The 26,321-nt window shown below is 41.1% G+C and overlaps 1 protein-coding gene across 3 annotated transcripts in view; it reads left to right on the forward strand.

The window, feature by feature from the left end:
* LOC102011853 overlaps positions 1–26,087 on the forward strand; it is a 57,715-nt gene extending 31,628 nt beyond the window's left edge. Inside the window, exons 3-5 of one of the 3 annotated variants that reach the window (XM_013521878.1) lie at positions 20,101–20,181; positions 20,425–20,571; positions 25,958–26,087. In XM_013521878.1, coding sequence (XP_013377332.1) covers positions 20,101–20,181; positions 20,425–20,571; positions 25,958–26,055 — 326 coding nt within the window. In that variant the 3' untranslated portion in view covers positions 26,056–26,087. Of the gene's footprint in view, positions 1–20,100; positions 20,572–24,732; positions 25,504–25,957 lie in introns of those variants that run through there. The other 2 variants (XM_005399163.2, XM_005399164.1) reach the window with 2 other exon arrangements.
* Positions 26,088–26,321: the final 234 nt, after the last annotated feature.

Genomic DNA, 26,321 nt, shown 5'->3' on the forward strand with positions numbered 1-26,321 from the left:
CGGCTGAAAGCCAGTGAGAGCGTGGTTGCTGGCACTAGCTTAGTGCACGCTGTCTCATTCCCAAGGGCTGGGCAAATAAAACCAGAGTCCTGTCAGCTAGAAGGATGTAAACATAACGGGCGTCAGTGTTTCCCTCCTACAGGGGTCTGGTAAGCAGAGGACTGAGGAATGTCCCCGAGGGACGGCATTGAGGAGCAGCTTGGTGACCCCAGAGGAAGGAGTTTCATGGGGGCCCAGCGAGCAAGTGGCACTGAGGCCGAGTTGCCTCAGTAGGTAAAGCAGCTCAAAAAAGAGTGCACTCGAAAAAGCTCTGCACCAGCCTTCGTGTGAGTGTGACTGCTTCTCGATCCTGTTTTGAAAACGTGATGAAGAGATGGTGTGGGTGAGCAGAGGGCTCATGGAAAGAGAAACCAGGACCGAAACTGGAACACGGAAGTTCTGGCCAATCCTTGGTTGGAGTAAGGCCCTTTCTCTGCAAGGAGGATGGTTTTGTCCACATTTTTCCAAATTTGAACTTCTTCTCATTGCTAGGCTTGGCCACAGACTGTAATTTTTAGACCTCTGAGTCAGCACCAAGAAGAGGTTATTTTGAACAGCAAGTAAAGCCTTACTATTCCACAGCTGTGTACAATTGGAGGGGGGTGATTAAAAGGCTTCTACAAAGCACTTAAATTACATTAGCTGGGAGGGATTCGATTTTGAACTCCTTTCAGGATTTTTAATAGGGAGATTATATACTTCCTTTTAAAAGTAAGGCTAAGGCACAGAGTAGATAATGTGTCTAATTAAATAAGAACATGGCTTTTCTACTAAAGTCCTGCACTGTATTTTTTTTCCACTGGTGCTTCAGAAAAGCCTGTGTGTGTCTCAGAATGTATGCTTTCCTCTGTGCTCATCCCCGGCAGGGTGGCAGATAGACTCTTCTTCTCCCCATCAGACCTAAGCAGCTAATCTTCTTGGTGTAAGAGTTGTCGCTCGTGCTGCTCTGGTCAAAAGAGTCTTAGCTTTTGAGCTTAAGGAAATGCAAAGCAGTAGGAGTAAGGTTGTGCCTTATAGATAAGAGTGCTGATCAGGGTCATCAGAAGACAGCTGATGACTTCCTTTCCTGGTTGGGCAGTGCTGTCTCTAAACACACACCTTGCAGAGCAAGTCGTAAGTACAGAGAGGGAAAACACAAGGTAATTCAGTCTGATTCTATCTGGCCGGCACCTTTTTTCAGCTGCTTTACCCAGTTTGGAACAGAACTCCTTCTGGGCTTTACCAGTTTAGAAGCAAAGTATCAGAGATGAAGGATTTAAGCAATCCTCTGATTAATACGGGAAAACAGTGATCTAGTAATCTCTGTCAGGTGCAAGCCCAAAAGAGGCTGTGGCGTTTGCTCTATGCAACCCGGTAGCCTTGCTTTCAGAAATCTTAGTTAATTAAGAGAAAGTCCTAAGAAAATCCTAATGTCTAACAGCATGAAACCTATGTTGATTCTGTGACTCTCATTCTAGGTGACAAAAAGCTGCCTGTTGGGTGAGGCTTTCTATGTGTGGAATTGCTAAAAGAAGGGGAAACTACATTTTGCTTATTTATCCAATTCCTCATCGTGCTTTTTAATTAAAAATTAAACCGTGTTCTATCTAATTCTTATACTTTTTTTTTTTTTTGCAATAACAGCCCCAAAGCTAGTCATTACACCAGCCAGTTCTCAGATAGGTAAGCAAAATATACCAAACTCTGGCTTATTTGAAAAGAAGATGAAATGTAAGGAAAAAGATATTGGAGTGTAGTTCCCATGCCCTCCAGGATGGGCAGGATGGAGTGAAGAGGATTCACGTCCCAAGGATGCTGAGAATCAGGCCAGGGGACGCACACTGCTGTGGCCGTGCTGTGGCAGACGCTGCGGACAGCAGCCCGTGCGGTCAGCACTGGGCCCGGGGTGTCGCTGTTCTTTCCCCCTGCTGATGCCTGGAATGGGGTTTAGCTGCCACTGCCGGCACCATCCATCACCAGAAAAGATTTGGCTCCATCCCCATCTTTGCATCTGTGGTTTCCAACTCAAAGCCTGGGGTCAGGGCATCTGATTGGCAGAATTCAAGCTACAGAGCCAGGGTTGCATCAGCGGAGGAGGCGGGAAAAGCCAGTATAGATCCTGCCTGTTCATTTTCTAGAGTGGGAGGTTTGACTTCCTCACAAGATGAGTGATTGAATGTTGGGCAGCCACACAGGATAAATGCTGACTATAGTGATGTATCAGTGTAGCTCTCTTTTTACTTATTTATTTATCAATCTGCTGTTTGTTTATGATTTTTGAGGCAAAGCCTGGTTATGTAGCCCAGGCTAGACTTGAATTCATGATCCTCCCTAGTGCTAGGATTTCAGGCCTGTACCATCACACTCAGCATCATTTTACTATTTTCACTACATCGTTACTTATTATTTTGAGAAGATAATATATTCATATGTTGAAAAACTCAAAAGCACTGAAAATGTGTATGGGAAAAAAAGAAAAGGCATCCTCTCCCATGGCGCCCGGCCATTCTGCCTCCCTCATATGGAAGGTTGTTCACTACCAGCAATGCTGTCTTTCCCTCCCTGGAGAAGGGTTGTGTTGCCTCTGCCTTATAGCCAGGTTTAAGGTCAATGAAACATAAGCATAAGAGACCACATTACTTCAGGGCAAAACTTCAAAGGCAACTAATGTTTTGCTTCATTTTCTTTTCTTCTGCCACACTGACCAGCAGTGTTCCCAGTGGTGGTTAGTCTGGGTTCCAGAGTGTATTGGAGATTCAGCATTTTCCCTTACAGGGTCCATTTTCCCATGATTCTTTGTGCTTTAGAGGCTGCATTTGAGGGACTGTAGCAATAGGTTCTCTTGTCCTCTGGCCTCTGGTTGGTTTCTCACTAGCAAGAGGTGCTGGCCAGATATCAGAAGGCAAAGGAGAGTGGTGTTGGGTATTTGTCCTCTTTCTGCCTACCTTCTGTGTCTCCATGAGCTAGTTGGGCTCTGCTCCCAAGGATCTCCAGTTCCAGCTGAGTGGTACATACTCTCTTTAGTTTTTTGTCATTGCTGTTGAGTTCCCTCATCTTTGTAAACATCCTCCTTTTTAAACGGTCCTCAATAACTTATTGAGACTGTTATCTCTTCCCTACTAGGATCTTAACTAACCTTCCCCCAACCAGCTTTGGTCACATAGCATGAACACTGAAATTTCTGGGATATTTATTACCACAGTAAAACCTTGACTCTCCTGACTAATACACAGGAATTTCACATGCTGCAGTTACACTTTATTTTTTTTTAAAATTTGCTAGTATATATTTGCAATACATAATGAACCTACGCATGTGGGGTATTTATACACCTATATATCACATCCTGATCCTTTTTACTTTGCTTTCCCTCCCTTTCCTCCCATTTCCATCCATTCCATAAATCCTTTCCCATCTCCACAAAGTCTGCCTCCTTGTATTTTATTATCTTTATTTTACTTTTTTCTTTAAATTATTATACTTTGAGTTTCTCATGTAAGAGAAACTTTTTATGTAAGATTTATTTCCCTTAGCATTCTGGACTCAAGGTATATTCATCTTCCTGGAAGTGACTTCAATTTATCCTTCCTTGTAGCCTAGTAGCACACCACTGTGTATACACCTACCGCATTTGGGGTAGTCATACATTAACCAAGAGTTAGTATCACAATCATTATGGCCCTTAGCAAAAATATATATGCTCTGGCCCTGTAAGTCTAATGCAATAAGTCTGAGGTGGGGTTCAGGCTTTGTATTTTTAATAAGCTTCAAATCACTGCAGTTTGAGGATTTCTAATACTAAGAATATTTTTCAGATTGGCCTCTATTTTTTCAGATGTGTTTCATAACTTTTTGAACATGTGGGTGTATTAGTCAGGGTTCTCCAAGAAACAGAAGCAATAAAACACATTTTAAGGAATTGGCTCATGCATTTATGAAGGCTGGCAATGCTGAAATCTGCAGCTCATGTCTAAAGGCATCTGCTGGCAGAATCCCTGGCTGCTTGAGAGAAGTCAGTCCTTTTTTCTAATCAGGTCTTCCACTGATTAGAGGAAGCTTACTGATTACAACTGATTAGGGGAAATCCACTTTATCCCGTGAGTTGAAATGTTAATCTCATCCAAAACTTTCCAAATAATGTTTATCACATATGTGGGCACCATGACCCAATCAAGTTGACACATAAAATTTACTATCATAGGAGGTTGTATGACACATGGGTAGGGTTAATAAAAATTTTTTTAAAAATCAAGCACATGTCAGTACTTGTATTTGTTGGTGTTGGTCAAATGAGACAGTGGCCAAACTCTAAGTAAAATTTCTAGATTCATTATATGATTTCCCTTGAAAGTCATACAAAACAACTCTGTGTAGTTAACAATATGGGGTTTGTCATCAGACAAACCTAGTTTTGAGCTTTGGCTCTGTCTCTGGCCTGCTGTGTGGATTTGAACAAGCTCTTCAAATTCTTGGTCTTTGTTTTTCTCATTATATAAAATTTTCTTTAATATGGTAATTAAATTGGGAAATGTGTGTAAAACACTTGGTACAGTACCCAAAACATAGTAAGTGCTCAAAAGAGATTATTACTTGCATATCTTAAAATATTCCCTGTAAATTGCATTTTAATTTATAATCATATGAAAAAAGACAAACCACTGTAAAATCTTTTCCATTATTTTAAAATTGAGAAATGGTGATAATCTATGTCATTACTTCCTGGACTTTTACCTGGCATGTGTACACTAGGAAAGAGTTCCAGGAAGTGAGGCGGCATAAGGGCTTGGCTAGCGGGTAGAGAAAACAGATCAGATGGACAGGCGTTTGCAAATGTCATGTCTGGGAAGTTTCTGATTCAGAATCATAGCATGGCTGACCTGACAAAGAACCTGTCCCCTTTAACTGATGGTTCATCTCTAACCTCAATGACGAAAAGAGAACGGGAAGTCCATGTCTCAGTGTTGGCAGAAGACATCTATGTACACGGCCTTCTACCTTTCAGCAGTCAAATCGGTGGCATATGATAAAGAATCTAAGCTTCTTGCTTGCACAGTAGAAAAAAACAACGCTGTTGAACTAGATAAGTATCCTGTTCAACACAAGACAGGGACAAAAAGATGATCACCAACCTTGCAGCTTGTAGCCAGAGCTGATAATACGGCCCCCTGGACCACATTTTCATTTCTCATGGGCAGCTACAAATGTTCTAAGATCATTAGTCCCTGGTGGTTACAAATCATGTCTATGTTAAATTGATTAATCTCACCCTATTTTTGAAATTGTAGATCCATACTAGCAGTTTCAGAATATTCCAATGAAATTTCATGGCTTCCCATAGTGCGCTGCTGCAGACCTACAGGTTTTCCCTTTGTGTAATGTGTTAGCTTCACTTCACTCTACACATTGCATGTTTTTTACTCTGCTGATTAGCTAGATCCCAGCTATCAACAGAGATGGGTCTGGCAAGAAGCGCTTTGGATCTTTTGAGTGTCTGGTAATCTTTTAAGCACATCGACTTCAAATTGATGGGACTTTTCAGAAATACTTCTATTTCATGTTTTCCTGCTCTTAAAAGGGAAAGCACAAAACAATGATCACATGAGCATGGTCCAAGAGAATGTCAGTCGGGTGTAAAGATTTCACAAGGATGCAGTACCTACCATACTTTCACAAGGTAATTGTGAAAGTATAGTTTGGGTTTTTTTTTTGTTTTGTTTTGTTTTGTTTTTTTTGGTACTGGGAATCGAACGTGGGACCTTGTGCTTGCCAGGCAGATGCTTGTGCCACTGAGCTATCTCCCCGCCCCTGATTATAGTTTTGGGAAAAACTTTCTTGTAGGAGCATTGGCCACTGGCATTTCGAAGTTTGACCTCATTACTCATTTTCAGTGGCCTTTCTTCTGTTCTTTCTTTTCCTGCACTGCCCATCTCTCAGCAAAGATACTGTGATTGAGGAAAATAGAAAGCCCACTGAATATAGAAGGAAGGCAAGGAAATCAGTAGGACCTGCCACTAGTCAGGTTGTTTAATGTTACACTCCGTAATTATGATGGACTGCGTGAAATAAAACAGAGTAAAACCAGATCATCTTCACATTGCTCCTGCTCTATGATTGTTTGAAATCTAAGAACTATGCAAATAGGGATGAGATCCTCTTCAACAAACAACATGCTGCGATTATATAAAATGCTTGGTCAGGCAAGGTTTAGGCTATTCCTCCATGGGATATAATTTTATCTCTGTTTTTGAACAACTGAATATTTATGAACATTTAAGAAATATTTGTGAAGATGATTTATAATCGATTAATATCTTATAGGATAATCTTTTATTCTGCATTTTTACTATAGTGAAAAAGTCATAAAATAGTCCATCTTAACTATTCTTAAGTATAGCTCCATAGTATTAAATATATTCATGTTGTTGTAAACAGATCTCCAGAACTTTTTCATCTTGCCAAACTGAAACTTTACACCCATTAAATAACAACTCTGCTTTTCTGCCTCCATACCCCATAACCACCATTGTCTATTCTGTTTTTCCTATAACTTTGCCTACTTTAGATACCTCCTGTAAGTGGAATCATACACTATTTTTCTTTTCTGTAACTGGTTTATTTACCACAATATCCTCAAGATTTGTCTGTGCTAGAGCATGTGACAGAATTTCCTTCCTTTTTGAAGGATGAATAGTATTTCATAGTCTATCCCACATTTTATTTACTCATTCATTCATCAATGGATGTTTGGGTTCCTACTACTTCTTGACTATTTGAGGTAGCCCTGCTCATTAAATATTAAAACTTAAATTTAACTCTTTCCTTCTAAGTCTCTCTGGTCGATTTAATAGACACAATACCATGTGGAAGGTACATGCTATAATAAGGGAAAATGTGTAGCTCACGGAGAGGGTGGAAGACAGAATTCTAGGGAATCTAGTCTTCTAAGATACCAGCGAATGAAGGAGGCTGAGCGGGAAGCATCAGGGGCAGGAAGAGTGCCAGAGGACAGACTTATTTCTAAGGGGAAGTGGACAAATGTCAGGAACTCAGGGAGGCCCAGCAAACTTCGCCAAAAGGGTATTTACAAGACCAAAGCTGTTAGGGTTGTTTGCAGTTTCAGAAGGAGCTAGAAGGTTGATTGAAGCAGATGGAGGGGTGAGTGCGAGGTGAGGTATAGGACGCTACCGAAGACTACTCACAAAGTTTGGTTATACACAAGAGGAAAGAAATCGGGTGGAGGCTGGGGGAAGGATGTAGTGGTTTTGTTTGTTATGTTAGGCTCAGCGTCCTGAGAATGTTCAAATGCTTGCTTCAATTCATCTATTGTTACATTTTTAAAACGCTATCCCCAAACTGAACAGCTTTAAAAAAAAAGTCATTTTGCCTGATGATTTCATGGGTCAGAAATCCAAGCAGGGATCCCTCTACTAGGCAGCTTGGCTTTGCTCCGCTGGTGGCGGCTGGGGCTGGAGGGCCTGATTCCAGCGCAGCTCCATCTGCACACGTGGTGCCGGGGTTCCTCTTGGCACCTCTGTCCGGCAGGGTGGCTCACAGAATAGGAATCCAGGATAGTCACACTCACGACAACTCAATTCACTTCCAAAAGACCCACATGGAAGCAGCAAGTGTTTTTTTGACCTAGATTTGAAAGTCAGGGAATATTACTTCTCCTGCGTTCTATTGGTCATGCAAGGCCCACAGAGTCAAGAGAAGTGAGGGAATAGACTCTGCCTGCCCTCAAGGGATGGCAGGAGGCCACCGGGAGGGGAGAGCTTAAGGGCAACCATCTTGCAGACAAGTAGAAAAGGAAGGACAGGAAGTTCCCCAGGAAGTGAAAAGAGTAGACAGGATTTTTGAGCCTCAAAACTAGAGATAGGTAGATTGAACTGTCTTTGGTATGAGGAGGGAGCTCCTTCTATGGTACTATAATCCTCTATAAATCACAAACCCAAAGGCAACCCATTCAGTACATTGTGAAGTCATGGTGTTCTGCCTGTTCACTTATTTGATACTCTAAAAAGCAGCTTCGGTACTTGGGGGGGGGGCACTTTCTTAAGCCAAAGGATACTATGGAGGTTCATAGCTAAATAGGTTAATACAGCTTGTTGGCCTTGTAAACTGTCTTGTCTGAAGTACATGCTGAGGAAATCTCAGGGTCAAAGATCTCTCCTGCTATCTTTTCCTGCCTGGGTTTATGGATCCTCAACCATAACAACTCAAGTAAATTTCGTGTCTTCTTCTGTCTCTTGAGGAGAAGGGGTAGCGGGCGGCCGGCGGAGGCAAGCTCACTACTACAAACTACTGTCTCCTGGCTGCGTGACCTGGGGCCAAATTATTTGAGCTGAGATAAAACAGGCACCCATAACCTCAGAATGATCTCAGAGGCTGTTATGAGAATAAAATGCAAGATGGCAATTAGTAAGCTTTCAATAAAGAGCAGATATTTTTATTATTAAAACTGAGTACCTTCAAATAAGCCCTCCAGTTTGATCTCTGGGTGAGAAGCAGGAGTTTAGATCATTAACATCCAAAAGCCTTTGTTAGACAAGCTGGAAATTGTTATGACTCACTCTTCTAGTGCAGGAGTGGAATTTTACCTTGTGTACCACAAAAGCTTTACAAGCTTCTCCAAGGGCTAGGTTACAAGGAGAAAGTACCTTGGGCACTTACATAAGATAATAAAACTCGCTGAATCAGAGGTAAGAAAGGGACTTTGAGCATCTGTCTAGTTTGCTACTACCTAAACCATCCAGGCATGTGGGAATCCACCTTATACAAACAGCTCGTGGGATTTCAATTCCATCTCCAGCCCCCTGCTCTCCCAGGCAGGCTCTGGAGCCCAGTCTGGCCTGGTTAGAGCCCTCAGCCTCCTTTCTGCCTGGGAGCAAATTTGGAACAATGGCATTTATGAATCTTTTGCCTCATTTTAGCATGAGCTATGACAACAGAGTGCTTTGACTAGGCCTTTAGAAATACCACAGAAGAAAGACATCCTTGGGCCAGTTTCAAGAATTTGGGGCTTTATGGTGGTAAGCAGTGATGCAGAACTGACTTGATCTCTTTGTTTTGGCTGCCAAATACCCACAGCTGGCTATAACCAGTGCTGATTCCTGTACATCCCCTTTGCCCTTTACAATATCCAGCTCCTGCAGGGAGAATCATCTCTGCGCATGACCCTCTGAGACCCCCAGCCAGACGTTCTACTCTGGAATCCAGGCTAAATAGGCCCTGACCGCAAAGCTCCACCTATGCCTGCTCATCTCCCGCCCATGGAAGTGCGGAGACTTAGGTGGACCCTGGAATCTTCCCTCCAGGCAGGGTACAACAAGCGCCCCCCACCCCATGCCAGCAAGGATTTCCGGACAGTCCTTCTGTTCCCAGAGCGCCTGACCTTCTTGCTGGTTTCTCTGTACCTTATGTGTGTTTTAATGGCCACGTTTCTATGCATTCTTAGTGTTTTTTGTGTTTTATTTTTTCTTCACTGTGAAAACCTAAAAGAAACATGATTTTATCTCTTCACCCTAAATGATTCTTCCCAGACTGTCAAGAAATGGGGAGTACTGGTGGGAGTGTGAGAGGTGAGCAGAGGGCACGGGTGACCACAGGTAGAAACAGCCACAGTGTGGTTGGCAGGACTCCACAGCCAGCACGCTGGTGGCAGGTATCTGCCTTAGTGTCACAAGTGCCTAGTAGGCTGGGCCCGTGTCAGTTTCCTATGCTCAAATCATTATTTTATTGCTGTTGCATCTGTGACATAACTGAGTCTACAAAATCAGAGGCCAGAATAAATATTTGATCAATCATTTTAACAAACTTTTAAAATTATTTAGGTTTGCATAGGTTTACTGTATTTCTCAGCCTTTAAAAACAGTTATTATTGGGGCTGGGGATTTAGCTCAGTGGCAAAGTGCCTGCCTGGCAAGCACAAGGTCGTGAGTTCGGTTCCCGGTACCGGAGGAAAAACTGAAAAACCAAAAAAAAAAAAAAAACCAGTTATTATTGTTCCTACTCTTGAGTAAACATTTTGGGTATTTGTTAATTGCCTTCTGTGAATTTTTAAGCCCTCGGTGCACTATAAATGTGTGCATTGTATGTTTATTTGTAGTTTATATTTGAAACAAAGAGCAATATCCCCTCCGTGTAACCAATTTTCGTCCCTTTGGGGCAGTCGCCTGCCTCATGAGAATAATGTATGCCCCAGAACCAAGTAAGACAAAGAGAAGTTGGTGGGGAAGGAGAACTACCAAGTGCAGCAGGGAAAGTGAGACCCGGGAGGGAAGGAGGTCAAGGCAGGGGGCACCGGAGCCAACTGCCACTGCAGGATGTGGGAGAAGTCCAGCGGAGCACTACCAAAGTCAGTGCGGAAATTCCTCAAAAAACTACAAATAGAAATTCCATTTGACCCAGGTATTCCCCTTCTAAGTATTTTCCGTTAGATACCTTCCTCTATTCATGCTACAGTGATACATACATAGCCATGTTTATAGCAGCACAATTTATAATAGTTAAATCTTGGAAATGTCGTGTATGCCCAGTAACAGATGAGTGGATAAAGAAAGCATGATACATGGGGCTGGGGATTTAGCTCAGCGGCAAAAGCGCCTGCCTGGCAAGCGCAAGGTTGTGAGTTCGGTTCCCGGTACCGGAGAAAAACCAAAAAAAAAAAAAAAAAAAAGAAAGCATGATACTTATACACAAAGGAGTACTACTCTGTCATAAAGAATGATAAACCTGAGGCATTTGTAGGTAAATGGATGCACTTTGAGACTCTAATGTTAATTGAAAGAAATATGGAAATATCAATTTAATTGAAATAAACATGGTTTCTCTTATATGAGGAACCCGAAGTGAAAATAAAGAACAAAATAAAAGATAGATAGTAAGAAGTAGGGAGATCTCTTTCCCATGGGAAGAGGAATAAGAGTGAGGAAGGGGGAAAGAGGTGAAGGAAAAGGAGTGGAAAATTGAAGGAAAAGGTAGAAATAGAGCTTTTGCCAGTAGGAAGGGGACAAAAAGCTGGAAGAAGCAGGGAGAGGTGGAGGTAAGGCAGGAGACAGAAAAAGTATTAAGGTGTATTGTGTAAATGTGCCAACTCCCGATTACGAATGTAATCATTATGTACTGCACACATGTACTAATAAAAAAAGAAAAAAGAGAGAAAGATGAATATAAGCCAATAATACAAAACCAAACAAAGGAAGGAAGGAAAATTGCCCAGTGCTGTAGTGTGTGCCAGGCACTGTGTGAAAGTGCTGTACTTAAACTAACCCTGAAATTTCTTGCTTAATCTTCCCACGATAATGTTATTATTCCAATAGAAAAACTGGAAGCGTCAGTCTAGAGAATTTTTGCACCACTAGAAATTAAACTCAGGCCTTCACACTGAGCTACATGCCAAGTCTTTCTTTTTAAATCTTGAGACAGGGTCTCACTAAATTGCTACATTTCCCAGGCTGGGCTTGAACATTCCATCCTCCTCCCTCAGCCTGCCAAAGTGCTGGGATTTTAAAGATCTTGCTCCAGGTGATGGACCCTAACACAAAAGCTAGATGCTGGCTTCGCTACAATGGGTATGATGCATAGGAGAATGGGATCAGAAAGGGTCCTTTTAGAAATGAGTGCAGTTGTGCCGAAATCTCACACTGAATGTTAGTCACTGCTGTGGTATGTGATGGAATTAATGTTTCTGTGCAGCTTGCTGATGAGCTTCTCTTCTCTTTGATCCAAGAGCATTCAGAGTAAGCAGTTAACAAAAATAAATGTTTGGATGACACATTTTTAACTTGGCTTTCACTCTAGTTGATAAACTACCTTCTGTTTTTCCATTATTTCTGGTTATTTTCCCTGCATAAGCCACAGCTCTTACTAGAGGTTTCTTCATTAATTTTTGCCTCTGTTAATCATTTTAAGTGGGGTAAATGCCATGAAAAATCTTTCTAATCAAAGACAGCTGGCTCTTGTCTTGCCGGATCTGTAAATCTGGCAAGGGTGGTCCGAGACAGCCCTCTGGATGAAGCACACTTTGAGAAGTCATAAGATCTGCTTTGGTATTTCCAGTAAGGCCACTGTACTACATTTGTAGGGCTCCTGTTTGACTGTGGTACACCATCATCTTGGCTTCAGAATTCAACCTCAAAGTATTCATGCAAATTTGGAATAGCAGTGCAAGTTCTTGGTTGCCAAGAACAGAAACTAACTCTGGTGCACTTAAGGAGAGAAGAAATTTGCTAGAAGGTTATCTGGGAGCTCAGAGGATCAACGGCAAGCCCAGCGATTCAGCCTTGACAATCACAAACCAGGGTACTCAGACCTAGAGCCCATACTACAACACAGGAAGCTGCTGGTTAAGCATCTTCTGCTGGGCACTGCGTACCATTAATGACTCGTGTACCATTCCCACAGGAGTGCATTCCAAAATATTCCAGCATCTTTGAGACGCTTGTTCCAGATTCAAAATTCCAGATGGAATTCCTGCTGTCCCTGGTGGGCCAAGCTTAGGTCACAAGCTTAGACACAGCTGCTGTAGCTCAGAGAGAGCAAAAGTGTGTGTTTGGGCTTCCATAGTGGCAAGTGTGGCCAGGAAAAGGATGAGGCACAAATTTGAAGGAGGTCTTCAGGTTTTCAACAATGAACAATTTTCATAAAGAGTGCAATTTAAATATTTTAAAGATACTCAATAAGTTCAGTAAGATATTTCGTGTATGAACTAAAATTTGCACATAACAAACAAAAATACCACGCAGTTTGAAATCTGTTTCACTGCAAATTTTAAGCATATCAAAAAAAAATACAAAAAAAAAAACAAAACCAAAAGTCCCTGGTGGTCAAACAAAAAATGAAATAACTACATTCTAATTTCTTTGTTTAGAGTGCAATTACTGTAATTTCATGGTTGACTTTGAATCTGTCTAAATGCAGGCATGTATAATATCCTGGGCTTGGAGACAGTAAACATGCTGAGGAGGGCGCTGGGCTGATTCCAATGTGTCACAAACTGAATATGTAAAGGGACACGTGAGCCAGAGTCCACCTGTGTCAGCGGCAACAGCAGTCACAGCAACGGAGCTTGCAGGGAGACATATCTTATCATTGATTTTATTGAAACATCAGCACTTGATGATAACAAGCAGCAGTTTGGAGTCAGTTTTATTATCCTTTTAAATTCTTACCCCCAGGGGCTGGGGATTTAGCTCAGCGGCAAAGCGCCTGCCTGGCAAGCGCAAGGTCATGAGTTCGGTTCCCGGTACCGGAGAAAAACCAAAAACAAACAAACAAAAAAATTCTTACCCCCTATTGCCTTTCCCTCTCTGGGGTCCTTTACACAGGAAGTGGGTGATAGATTTGACTCAGGGGAGACCCAGGAAGAGAGGGACTGCAGAAGACACTGATTGATTCAAGGCCCATCTATTGCCTGTCCAAAACATCAACACAGCAAGGTGACTTCTTAGAGGCGTCTTAGCTCTAGGTCTTTCTTGGGCTCATGAACCAGCAGGAAGGTCATGAGCCCAGGGCTGTGTGGCCCAGTTAACTGCTCAGCGCTGGCCACTGCCTCTGAACTGAACGCCTTTGGCCGTCTAAGCAAAAGGGGCAGGAGAGAGGTCAGTTCACTTTACATTCACTGTCGCTGTGAGAAACACAAGAAAAAACACACAGTCTGGCCATGGATGTGTCTTCATCTCTGGACAATGGCATGCTGCTGGTTAAATGCAGATTCCCATCCTACAAGCAGATCTTCCGCTAATTAGGCACGTTAGCTTTGTGCAAGGTCGGCTGTAAAATAACTTTCACTTCACTCACTTCAGAAGACTGGGCTTGCGAGGGCCAGAGGACCTGCCCCACCTAGAAGAGGTCTGTTCAAGCTTTTAGGAAGGAATCCTCTGCAGGGCAATGAGATTTTGCACAGCTGGGCTCACCCCTCCTAAAAGGATGATTTTTATAAATGATGTTTTTGTTTTTCACCTTTTCAACTGCATTAGAAAATACAAGGTTTACCTAACCCTAACTCTAACCCCCAGTGAATAGACATAACGAATTCCCAGACACACGGACTTGGCAAGGACTCCTTCACCCGCAAAAGGGCGCTTAGAGCTAAGCGCTTCTGACACTAATGTTCATGCTTAAGCAAACACATTAGGGAGCAAGAAGAATGGCTCTCTTGCCGCCCGTGCTGCCCGGCACAATGGGAACTGCAGCTGCACCGGGTCTCATTAAAGCAGGCACGGGGAGACAGCGGGCAGAGGACTCCACAGACTCTTCTCACGCAGTACACGCCATGAGCATCACGCAGTGGACTTCAAGTTCCTAAGGAGACAGGGGAAACCGCGCTCCTTATTAATAAGCCAGAAATTTGTGTGTCTCTGGATTCTCTTCTCTTTTGTTCCTTTTTCTTTACACGAAAATGTTCACATTTGCAAAAAGGGGCCTGTTGGAGAATCAGATGATTTCTAGTGACAGCTATATTTGGGACCCTTTCTTAATCTTTTTCACTGTCTGTGTTCACATTAGCATTTCTGTCTGGGGCCATGAATACACTGTCAAAAGGAATTTCCAACTGGGTTTGTTACCTGGAAACCCATGAATATGCTTGGTCTGTTTGTATAAATCTGGAAAACCTTCCGTGTCCTTAGGAAACCAGGCCATTCTGCATATTAGGAAGAGGACACTGAATCCAGTTTCCCATTGGTGCTCAGGCTAATGGGGAACGGTGCCTGGATAAATAATGGTGGATGGGAGTGCAGAGCCTGTTCTCCCCTGGAGCGGCAATATTCCATTCACGAGGAGGTAAACTTCTGCGGCTGGGATTGCAGGGCTGAGTGTGCCGTCAGACATCCCTAAAGGCGAGCTTGAGACCACGTCCCATCTGCCCACAATCATAGCAGTCACTATTAAAAATCTCCTCCACCTGGCACACATATGCCACGAAGCAGTCCAGCTGTTGAAGCATAGGCAAGAATCAAGGACCAAAGGAGACAAGGGCAGAGCAGATGCTGCAGGGCTGACAGAATGCTGTGGCTCAAATCCTAGACTATTGGCATCCTGAAATATTCCACCAGAGCTGAGGAGAGAGGCTCAGCTGTTCTTCTCTCCTTGGGGCAAATGCCAGCATTTGCATCTGACGGCATCTCACCAGGGATCCTTTCACTCTTTCCACAGCGCACTTCCCCTTAAACCACAGTCCGACTGGAGAAGCGGACAATGAGTCAGAGTGATCACAACTGGCTCAGAACCCCTGGAGGCACCGTGCCCAGCGCCGTCTTGGGGAAGTAGATGCCTGAAGTGGCTTCCTGTCCACAGATGCATGCCCCAGATGGTGATTGTCTATTTCCATCACCCAAACCCCTCCAGCCAAGCCCACTGAGATTGGTTCACCCAAGAGGGTGGGGAGACAGGCAGCTCTTGCCCACAGGGCCAGCTGCTTGAGTGTCATTGCCTTGATGCTGGTGCTAGGCAGATGTCCCACTGTCATCACTCCTGCTACTCATTTTCTCTTGGTAGCTTGATTTTATTTACTCCAAGGTGTCTCCAAGTATAGCCCATGGTCCACTTCTGGGAAAAATCATCGCAGGTACATGTTTAAGATACAGTTTCAGAATTTCTGGATGGAGGACTCATAAGCTTGTTCTTTTAACAGATATCACAAATTGATTCGGATGCTCATTAATATTGCAGAACATGAGAGTTCTTTGACCACTGGGGCTATATATTTATGCTTCAGTTTATCAGGACCTCAGGAGGAGGGAATAGAGCTAATCACTTAGTTTACCCTCCACTGTTGTCCAGCTTTGGGGAGTCCTCCATGTCATTTTATGTAACTCTCTTTTACAACTTATGGTTTGACTAATGACTCATCTTGTTAGGTCTATGCTTAACTAGACCACTGCCTCCCCCAGTGGCATGATGAACCCCTTTTCTACATATTCTTGTGATCTGAATATTAGTATTTCCTTGGGCACGTACTCAAGGCCAAGACTACATCCTTTATTTCTCTCAGGCTTGTTCGGTTGCTTTGCAGAATGGACCTACTGGTTTTCATTGTCCTAGCAGCGTATCCTTGCTGCGTTTGATTGTGTCTAACTTTCTATTAAGTCAGTTGTCCCTGTTATTTTAATTTGCATCTTTCTGATTGCTAGTAATGTGGAATATCTCTCCATATGCTTATGGGCCATTGAGAAGTTCCCTTCAATTTGAGTGTCTGTGTTTTCCCCTTTTTCTTACTGCTTTCTGGGATCTAACACTTCCTACCCTCCCCCCTTTGGCTTATTAAAAACACCTTCCAAATGAACTACCCATTCACTTTACCTATGGTATTTTTTTTTGGAATAAATATTTAATATTGTTTTGTGGACAAACATACCAATTTTTTGTCTCTGCTGGTTTTTTACTGTTTGGGTTTTCTTTAACAAATATCTCCATTCAAAAGTCACAAAGATATTCACATTTATTTTCTTCTACAAGACTTTACATTGAACACTTAGAACTTTAATCTACTTCGGGTTTTCATTTTAGATTGTGTAAGGCTGAGCTTAATGGAATCCACTTTTTCAATACTATATTGATTAACCCATTGTTTCCCGCAGAGATTTGCTGTGACCACTCCCCCATCTACCACAATCCAGATACAACTGGTTTATTTCTGGGTTCTCCATTCTGTTACTTTCCTCCATTTACCTGCTTTCCTTTTTTTTTTCTTCATATTTATGATACTCTTTACGCTCCTTTATATTTTGTAAGGCAAATTTCTTTTTTGCTTATCTTTTAAAAATTAGTTGTTTGCAAATGTTTATTTTTCCATATACATTTTTCAAGTGGCTTGTAGAAATCTCATTGTACCGCAATTGGATGGATTTTATAGTTTAACATGGAAGAATTGATATTCTTAACATATTAAATTGTCTCACAAAATTGACATCTCATTCACTCTACTTATTCAGGTCCTTGTTTATGTCTGTTATTGTACTTAACCATTTTTGTCCAAGAGATCAAAAAGATTCTATGCATTTTTATTAGATTGTTTTCTAGATAATTAAGAGACTTAAATTTCCCTTTTGCAATTCTTCTGCTCTCCCTGCTGCTGTTTGCCTGAACTTTTCCTCCGCCTGGTCCTTTTCCTCCTTGCTTTTTTTAGCCCCTTTGTTTCTCTTTGTTTTCCAGGCCTCGGCCCCCACTGCCTGCTCAGTTCTTCCTCCCTATCCTTTTCCCTTCACCGGCAGCTGCTTGGTCACCAAGTGTGACCACTTAGCTACACTCTGTCCTGAGTGCTTCAGAGAGGTCACCTAAAGCCATATCCGACACATAGCTCAGGATGTTAAAGAGGCTTATTTCTGAGATGTGCCTAACTTTTACGTGGCTAAAAGCAGAACCATGGGTATGCTGACCCATTTTTAAGACATGGAATGTATGTGAAATTGGATTTGCTCCAGAATGTGTCAGTTAGGAGAAAAATTATTCCTTGCAATATAAAACACAAATAACAGTGGTGTAATTCATAAAGGCATTTACGATTTTATACAATGAGAAGTGTGGAGGTAGTTCCAGGATTGGTGCAGCGGTCCACTGGAGTCATTTTGGCATTTTTTTTCAGGTCATTCCGGCAGGATGGTTACCGTAGTTCCAAACACAATATTCCCACCCTGCCACGTTTAAAAAAAGGAGCTGGAATAGAGAAGACTACAGAGTTCTCAGATTCTTCTTTCCTTCCATTAAAGACCAGTATGTTTCCCAAAAGCCCTGTAGAAGACTTCTTTTTCTAGCTCATTAGCCAAAACACATGGTGTAATTATTCTGGTCCATTGCAGGCAAGGGGAATACAATGGCTGTGATTAGTTCAGACTAATTCATGATGTAGTATCTGGGCTGAACATCAATGTTCTGACAGCAAAGAACACATGCAGAATGGGGGCAGGTAGAAAGCTAACAAAGGTTCTCAGTGCCAAGGGGAAGAGACTAAAGGCAAGATCAACCATGTTCTTAAATCTCAGGCTGTGAAATTAGGAGTTTCTCATTTATTTATTTAGCAGAATGAGTGCTGGGTATACAGTGGTAAGCAGAACTGAACATCATCTCTACCACCACCAAGAATGCAGTGCTACATGACAACCAACATTATATGTTCCCAGAAAAATAAAAATGATCAATTTAACAAGGTGTTAGGGCAGACAGGCATGGGGGCTTGAGTATGGTGGTGCACACCTGTGATCCCAGCACTCTGGAAGACTGAGGCAGGAGGATCACAAGTTTGATTCTAGCCTGGGCAACTTAGCAATTTATGAAACCCTGTCATATGAAATGGAAAATAAGATGGAATAAATAGGGCTGGGGATTAGCTGAGTGCAGAGTCCTGGCTCAATCCTTAATTCTGCCAAAAATAAAAAATATTCAGTATAAAATAGGTGGATTGAACAAAAAATAGTGTTCTTTTCACACAATTCAGAAGACCAAATTTGTGCAAGAGACTAGAGCAGGTAATAAACTCCAGTGCATTTCCACCATAACCGAGTTAGTGTGAGAATATTTAAATTTCTCAAAACAACCTTTTGAAGAAAGCACCGTTAGTAAGTCTGTTAAAAGTTAAACTTCGGCACATTAAACATTTTTAGAGAGTTATTCAAGCAGACAGTGACTGACAAACTGGGGAACTCCAGGTCCCCTTTGGGCACTTCAGGGCTCCACCATTGGGGGATAAGGAGAAGACTTTTATAGGGTGAATCTAGAAGCAATGCATAGAAAGTACTTGATTATAAAGAACAGCAGGGGCTGGGGATTTAGCTCAGCGGCAAAAGCGCCTGCCTGGCAAGCGCAAGGTCGTGAGTTCGGTTCCTGGTACCGGAGAAAAACCAAAAAAAAAAAAAAAAAACAGCAGTAGCCTTATTCAGATTACTCCAGTGAAAAGTCTCTATGTATGAGTTAGCTGGATGTTTCTGATTAAAATTAAATTTCATCTTACCATTTACGCTGAGGGCACTGGCGTTGATTCAACCTCTTAATTATTATTACCTCTCAATTAGTTACTTCTCAATTAATTATTTTAACAACTCCATTTTATAGGCAAGAAAATTGGGGCTTCAAGAAGATAAGTAACCCTTCCAAGATTACGAAGTTAATAAGTGGCTGGTCTTGAACTGGAGCCCAGTGTGACCTCACAACCTACTAGAAAATGCCATTTTGACTACTACAAAATTTTGAGTATTCGGACTACTACAAAATGCCACTTTGTATAGTGGTAAGTTCCATAAGAAGTACAGACAAATGGTCAGGATTATACAGAGGAAAAGGTGAACAGAGAGACGAAGAGAGCTTCCTGAAAGGGGCGGAAGTTGAGTGCACGTTTCCGTTGGTGCTCCTCTTTTCTTCTTGGACATGGAATGGTAGCTCCTCTCAGGCCTTGTCAACTAATCCCAGCCTCTGGACCGCCCGTTTGCTTCTACTTTCTTTACCCCTGGGTTTCTCAGTCATGTGAGCCTGTCATTTGGGGTACCTAGTACATTTTAACTGCATGCCAGACATGACATATGCAGAGTTGGGGAGACTCAGTGTCTTCTTTCAGAGAGGGTATGTACCCCCTGTTCCTGCGGTAGAGACAGAAAAGTGGGGTATTGTATTAATCCACTCAGTGCTTTGCTGAATCAGGCTGAGCTTCAGCTGTGCTAAGTCTTCCACTGATTCAACTCTGACCTCAGTTCTCAGCAAAAACCCTAGGGTATTCCACAAGCTGCTCCTCTAGCTGGTACTAAGCTCTAATTTAAAACTTGCAAGATTACTGAAAAACTGCCCTCTGGTTTTCCCAGGCAGGTTTTTTTTTTTAAAAAAAAATCTCTGCTCTGCAGAGCCTCAATGTTTGGCCAAAGTCCTTAAGGGGAAAGCAGGCTGTATGTGTGAGGCTTTCACCCCTCTGCTCCTTGCCCTGGATACTCAGCCTCCCGTCCTTGCCCTGAGGGTAAAAGTGCCTGCAAAAACCTGCTCAGCCCACTCAGGCTCCTCCCTCTGCGGAGCCTGAGCCTTGCCAGGTTTGCTTGTCTCAACAGCTCCTGGCTTCCTTTAAATAGATAATTTCTGTATTTCATTTGTCTTTTCTAATTATTTTAGGTGGGAGCGCTGCTGCACCGACAGAAATTCCATCCGTCCACAAGACAAAGAGATGGAGATGGCAAGGGGAGATGGACTCCCGTGAGCGCCAAAGATCTCCTTGTCCCCAAATCCGCAGGGTTTTTCTTATGCTCAATCTTGTGGATCACTCTGGGCCCTCCTCCAAGACTCTCCAGTCTTCCTCTTTCATCTTCCTCTGCTATTCTTCCAGTACTTCTCCTCTAGTTTCTCCTCGAGCTTTTCCTTCACTGTTGATGCCATACAAGAGTCATCCTCCGTCACTATTCTTCTACACGTTCTTCCTGGTAAATCTTCTCTCCCCAGAATTCAGCAGCCACTCTGTGTGGATGATCCTCCATCCTGCGCTACAAGCCCTGAAACTCCCACCTCACGCTGACAGCCATTCCCCTGGATGGGACCCATTGGCAATCTGTTCCGAAAAAGGAAGAAAAGGCAGAAATTCGCCCACAAGTAAGAGTAATACCTCCCCGGGAAAGCAGAAATGGCAAAATTGAGGCTTGGAAGAGGAACTGGCCTGCACACTGTAACATCTTAAAAGCAAGGAGAACAGAGTAAAGGGAAGAAAATTATGAAAATAGTTTTTCCAGTGATTGCAAGACATTTAAAAGCTATTATAAGATGTGTAAAGATTCTCAGGAGCATTGTTAGAAGAGGAAAGATTTTATTATAAATTATATGTGGCTACTTTAATATATGGATACTATGACTATTATATTTCAAATCAGGGAAAAGAAAGATGATAGTTTTGGGAATAACTGGTTAACTGTCTGGAAAAAAATAAAATTGTAGCTAAACTTAAAATTGTTAAACAGGATAATTTCAGCTAGATAAAAAAATCTTAAAGTAAATAATAAACTATAACTGTGTAGAAAAAGGAAGTTGGAAGATACACACACACACACACACACACACATGCTATTTAAAATTTTAGCCTAGAAAGTCCTAACTGGAAACAGAATCTGTAAAATAAAAGGATTTTTCAAATATCAATGGGAAAGTTAAAAGAAAACAACAAAATGGGGCAAGTCAGTACAGGCAGGCACTTGTACCACTGAGCTATATCCCCTGCCCTCAAATCAGTACAACTAAGATCAGAGATACTGTACCTACTGTATAAAAAACTCTAAAGCCAACAATGACATACTGCCAAAACAGGATTAAAAGTATGAATCATATCCAGGGCAGAAACACAAAGTGTCTCTAAATATATTAAAAGATTCTCAACCTCACTTATAATATGAGAAACATATATAGAAAATTAAATATATAGAAAATTAATATGTAGAAAAATATAGAAAATTAAACCTATACTGGGATACCTATCAAGTTCACCTATCATATTAGCAAAGATTTGAAAAAAGGTCAATAAAACCCTATCTTAGCAAAAGTGTAAGAGAACAGGAACTTTCTGAATTATGGGAGGAATTGAAATGGCTTTAGTCTCTAAGAGTAAAATTTTGGCAATTTCTGTCCAAATTATAAATTTCCCATTCTAGAGCTTTATTCTTGATAGAAACTTGCTGAATACAAAATGTCTTAACTGCAGCATTGTTTAAAAGCAAAATTTAGAAAAAAAATAATAAATAAAAGCAAAATTTAGAACAACAGAAATGTCCATCTATTGGGGAAATTGTTAAGGCATACTTTACTTGTGCAATAGAGTGTAAGGCCAAGTAGCTCTCCATATACAGATCTAGAACATTCTCAAAATGTATTAAGTAAGAATATCAAGGTGAAGAACATTATGCAGAGCATGTTATCCTTTGTGTAAAATTTTCACAAAAGAATGTGTTGTTTCCGTCCATATTTGAGCCTACCTACAATAACTGTGGCCGGGCATAGGAGAAACTAAAACTTGGTTTTCCTTGAGCTGGAGACCCCAGCTGATGAAGGCCTTGGGTGGGAGGGAGAGTTTTCTCCATAGATCCTTTGGTACATTTTGAATTTTAAACCATATGGCCATATTCCCTATTTTAAAACAAAATAAATTACCAGACATCTTTAGGAAACTAAGCATATTTATTAAACTTTGGTGCCCTCAGGTAGGAGGTTGTTTGCTACAGAATAGATTTCCACAAGACGGGAAGGACAAGAGGGTGCCTAGGCAGCTTTCTTTTTCTTCCTCCTTTCTCTCTTTCTCTCTTTCTTCTTTTTCTTTTCTTTTTCTTTCTTTCTTTCTTTCTTTCTTTCTTTCTTTCTTTCTTTCTTTCTTTCTTTCTTTCTTTCTTTTTCTTTCTTTCTTTCTTCCTTCCTTCCCTCCTTCCTTCTTTTCTTTCTTTCTTCTTTTCTTTGTTCTTTACTTTCTTTCTTTCTCTTTCCCTTTTTTCCTTTGTTTTTCTCTTTCTTTCCTCACTAAGTTCTATATTTTAGTACATGACAAATCTATGGACATTAAACATTGTAGCTCAAAAGTTTTCCCAGTATAGAAAACACATTCTCATGCAGACTCCCTCAGACTAACAGTGTTTGTTTCCGCCTCAGCTATAGCAAGCTTTTCTCTGTCACTGTACTCGGGCATGTGCTTCCTGTCTCTCAGCTGTGCTTGCTGATGTCTGACCTGAATGACCTGTGGAGCCAGCCAGGATGAGAGGGACCCTGCTGAGAGGCGCCTGAGCCTTCTCTTGCAGGATCGTTACTGAGTAAATGGCTCACTCTGGATGCATGTCCGTGCTTGGGTACTCACTTTTTAGCGTCTGTCATGTTTTCTTTTTATGAGCTTTCTGAGGGCCCAGTCAGTTCACCTCAAGAGCTCCTGTACATTTAACTTGCCTTGCAAAGATTGGTGTTCCAGAAACTTCTGTTTTCCTCAAAGGTTTTGTATTCTAGAGATCCAGAACAAACAAGATTACCATTTTATTAATTCTGCTTTTGCTGTCTTTGATGAACCCTCTGTAACTTTCTTCATCAGCGTGGTTTGGGGAGAATATAACTTGGTTTCAGTATCAGTTGTCCACTAACTAGCTTTTAGCACAGTCTTCATGGGGACTGGAATAGAACACCTTCAGGGTTTTCTGCATCTGAAAATCTATGACCATGGATAATTTCTCCTTTGCCACCCTGCAAAGTAAGTACGTTGACTTTGTTTTTTCTATCAAAGAGTGGCAGCCATTACTCTAAGATCTTGAGTGGAATAAAAATGTTCCATGTAGATAAAGTAATAGATAATTCCAAAAGACTTACATATATGGCTACGGAGCTTCAGAAAATCACAAAAGGTAAATACAGAAGAGCTTACATATCTGTATAAATCCAGAGTGTGGTAAAGAAGGAATTTCAAATCAACAGAGATAACTTGGACTCTTCAACCTAAGGGTTCATGGTGCAACTCATTAACAAATCAGGGAGAAAAGTTAGATTCTTTACCTCATGCCACCCAGCAAATAGATTCTGAATGGCTTAAGAATATAGATGTTTTAAAATGAGGATTTTTAAAAGCACAAATAAATAGCTAATAATTTTGAGCTGGGTATGGTAGTTTTTCCTGTGAGATACTGAGGCAAGAGGGTTGGAAATTTGGGCCCACCCTAGGCAATTTAGCAACTCAGTGAGACTGGTTCAAAATAAAAAAATTAAAAGGGCTGGGGATGTAGTTCAGTGTGAAACCCTTGGGTTCAATCCCCAGCACTAGAAATGATAATGTTAGTAATAACAATACCTTCCTAAACATGATTCACTCATAAGAAACTATAAAGAAATCATTGATATATTTGTCACTTAAAGCAAAGCTGCTGTGTCTAAACCACATACTTAGTTATGAAAAATTGAAAAACTAATATACAACATACCTGACACCAGAGGCTTCATATTTTTGAATTATGAAGAACTCTTAGAAATCAGTGAAAAAGGGAAATACAGGTGAAACATAGCCAAAATATGCAAAAAGGAAAAATGCAAATGGCCAATAAACTTGAAAAGTATTCTACCCCACTAATAATAAATGCAATGCCTATTAAAATAAAAATACCTTTTAACCTATAAAATTTGAAAAGTTTAAAAAGAATGATAATAACTAGTGTGAGGGTGTGAAATAGTATATACTTTCATAAACTTGAAAGGGAGCATAAACTGATTCAAACTTTCTGCAGGGCAATCTGGCAAATTGATACAGCATTTTAAAATGTGCATGGACATTTAAATATTCACATCTAGAGTATATCCTAAGGAAATAGGAGGATAAATGCCCAAAAATACTCACATAAGAGTGTTGGGTAATGTGTAATTTATCATGAAATACTGGCAAATGTACGCATTTGTCAAAGGGGAATGAAAAACTATACAATAATTTTAAAAGACAGACAGAGATATTCTCAATATATTAAGTCAAAGACAAGACTATGTGACGGAATACACAATGTACTATGGAATACGACATGATCATATTTTTAAATATGTGTATTAACAAAATCTGAACTTCAGATATTAATAACTACCAGCTCTAAATGTTTACTTTCTACCTTGTGCTTATTGGTATTTTTTGATTATTTATAAACAATGATCATTACTTTTATCATTAGGAAAGACTATAAAACTGTAGCATTCCTCCCAAAACTCATACATGATCTTCAGAGATAAAAGGAAACCGTGAGTGACACAAATGTTCCTTTCACACAGCTTTTGTCGCTGCAGCCAGGTGACCAGAGAAATGACGTCCAAGATGAAAGCCTTGTGCCGGTCAAACAGCTCAGCTAAATTGGCCTCCTCTATTGCTGATGGAAAGCTGAATTTTCCAGTGAACTTCCACAAAGCTGCCACCTCATCAAGGGGTTCTGGGAATGATATTTTGAGGAAAATCTGTCATGGAAACCTTTGATTTTCATTTGCAATAGAGGAAAGACATCTAAGGCGAAAGCAACAGCCAGTTGTTTCGCCTGCCGTTCTTGCTCACTCACAAGGCCCGATGCCATCCCTTTCCTTTCTTTCTCTCGTTTCTTCCGTCCCATGTCCTCTCTTCCTTTCAGTTACTCAGCATCTGACATTTCCCAAGAGTTTTCGGGGTGCCAAGCACGGAGGCAGTCTCTAAAAGCTACTTTGGAGTCATCCCAAAAGCTGGGGGACCTGAACCTCCCCAGCCCCTGCAGGTGACGGCAATTCCAAAACCAAATGGAAAAACCAGAACGTAGGGATTTGTTTTACTGAGTGCTGAAACACTTGATGTATTATTGAAGTTGTTATTATAGCTTTGGAGCTTGACGTTGTTATTGTAGTTTTGAATAATCACAAACAACATGTGCAGTACTTCTTGAAAGCAGACACTCACAGCACACTTTACAAAACAGTTATAATGCATGAAACAAATGTGTACATTCATAAAGATGTAAACATTAAGCATACCATGTTATTATAAATTAGCAGGTAAAATTAACACGATAACTTTAAAAATAGGCTCTCATGCATTTTTGATTAAAAAATTTAAAACTATTCTTGAAATGTGATAGTGATATTATTCGATTTTTAAAGAGTAAAAATTTAAAAAGCAAAGTGTGGGGCTGGGGATTTAGCTCAGCGGCAAAGCGCCTGCCTGGCAAGCGCAAGGTCGTGAGTTCGGTTCCCGGTACTGGAGAAAAACCACAAAAAAATAAATAAATAAATAAATAAAATAAAAAGCAAAGTGTTTCAATGTTGCCATTGTTGAGTTGCCAGCATACTTCTTTTCTCTGCAATTTTCTGCAACTGTTGTAAAAGCTCTTTCTAGCTCTGTGCTAGCTGGTGAATAGAAGGTGATATTGTAGATCAAATTATTCCTCTCTGATTCAGTCACCTTCCAATTACATTGCCATTAATCCCCCTCAAAGTGGTGCAAACACACTTATCATGTCATTCTTGCCCCTTCCTGAAGCAGTTCTGGAAGTCTTCTTTCCTGTCTGGAGCTGCATTATCGTGGCTGCCCCATGTCCTGAATACATTTCAAATGCTTGCCTTTCATCGCCATTTTGACTTTGGGAAAAAGCCAGAAGCTGCATGACACAGATCTGGTAAGGAATGTGCACGAGGGTACACCAGCATGTTTCTATTTGACAGAAATTGCCATAAACGTTTGATCAACAAGGTGTAAACAAAAAATAAACTAAATAAACATAATAAAGTAGAAGATACATTGCCATTGATTCCTCTTAAAATAGTCAAAATTCCCTTTCTTCCTTTCAATACTCTCATCCTATCATTCTTGACAATCTGTCTATTACAGTGATGTTTCAAAACTG

Source organism: Chinchilla lanigera, unplaced genomic scaffold, assembly GCF_000276665.1.
Source record: "Chinchilla lanigera isolate Chin_1 unplaced genomic scaffold, ChiLan1.0 scaffold00065, whole genome shotgun sequence".
NCBI lineage: Eukaryota > Metazoa > Chordata > Mammalia > Rodentia > Chinchillidae > Chinchilla > Chinchilla lanigera.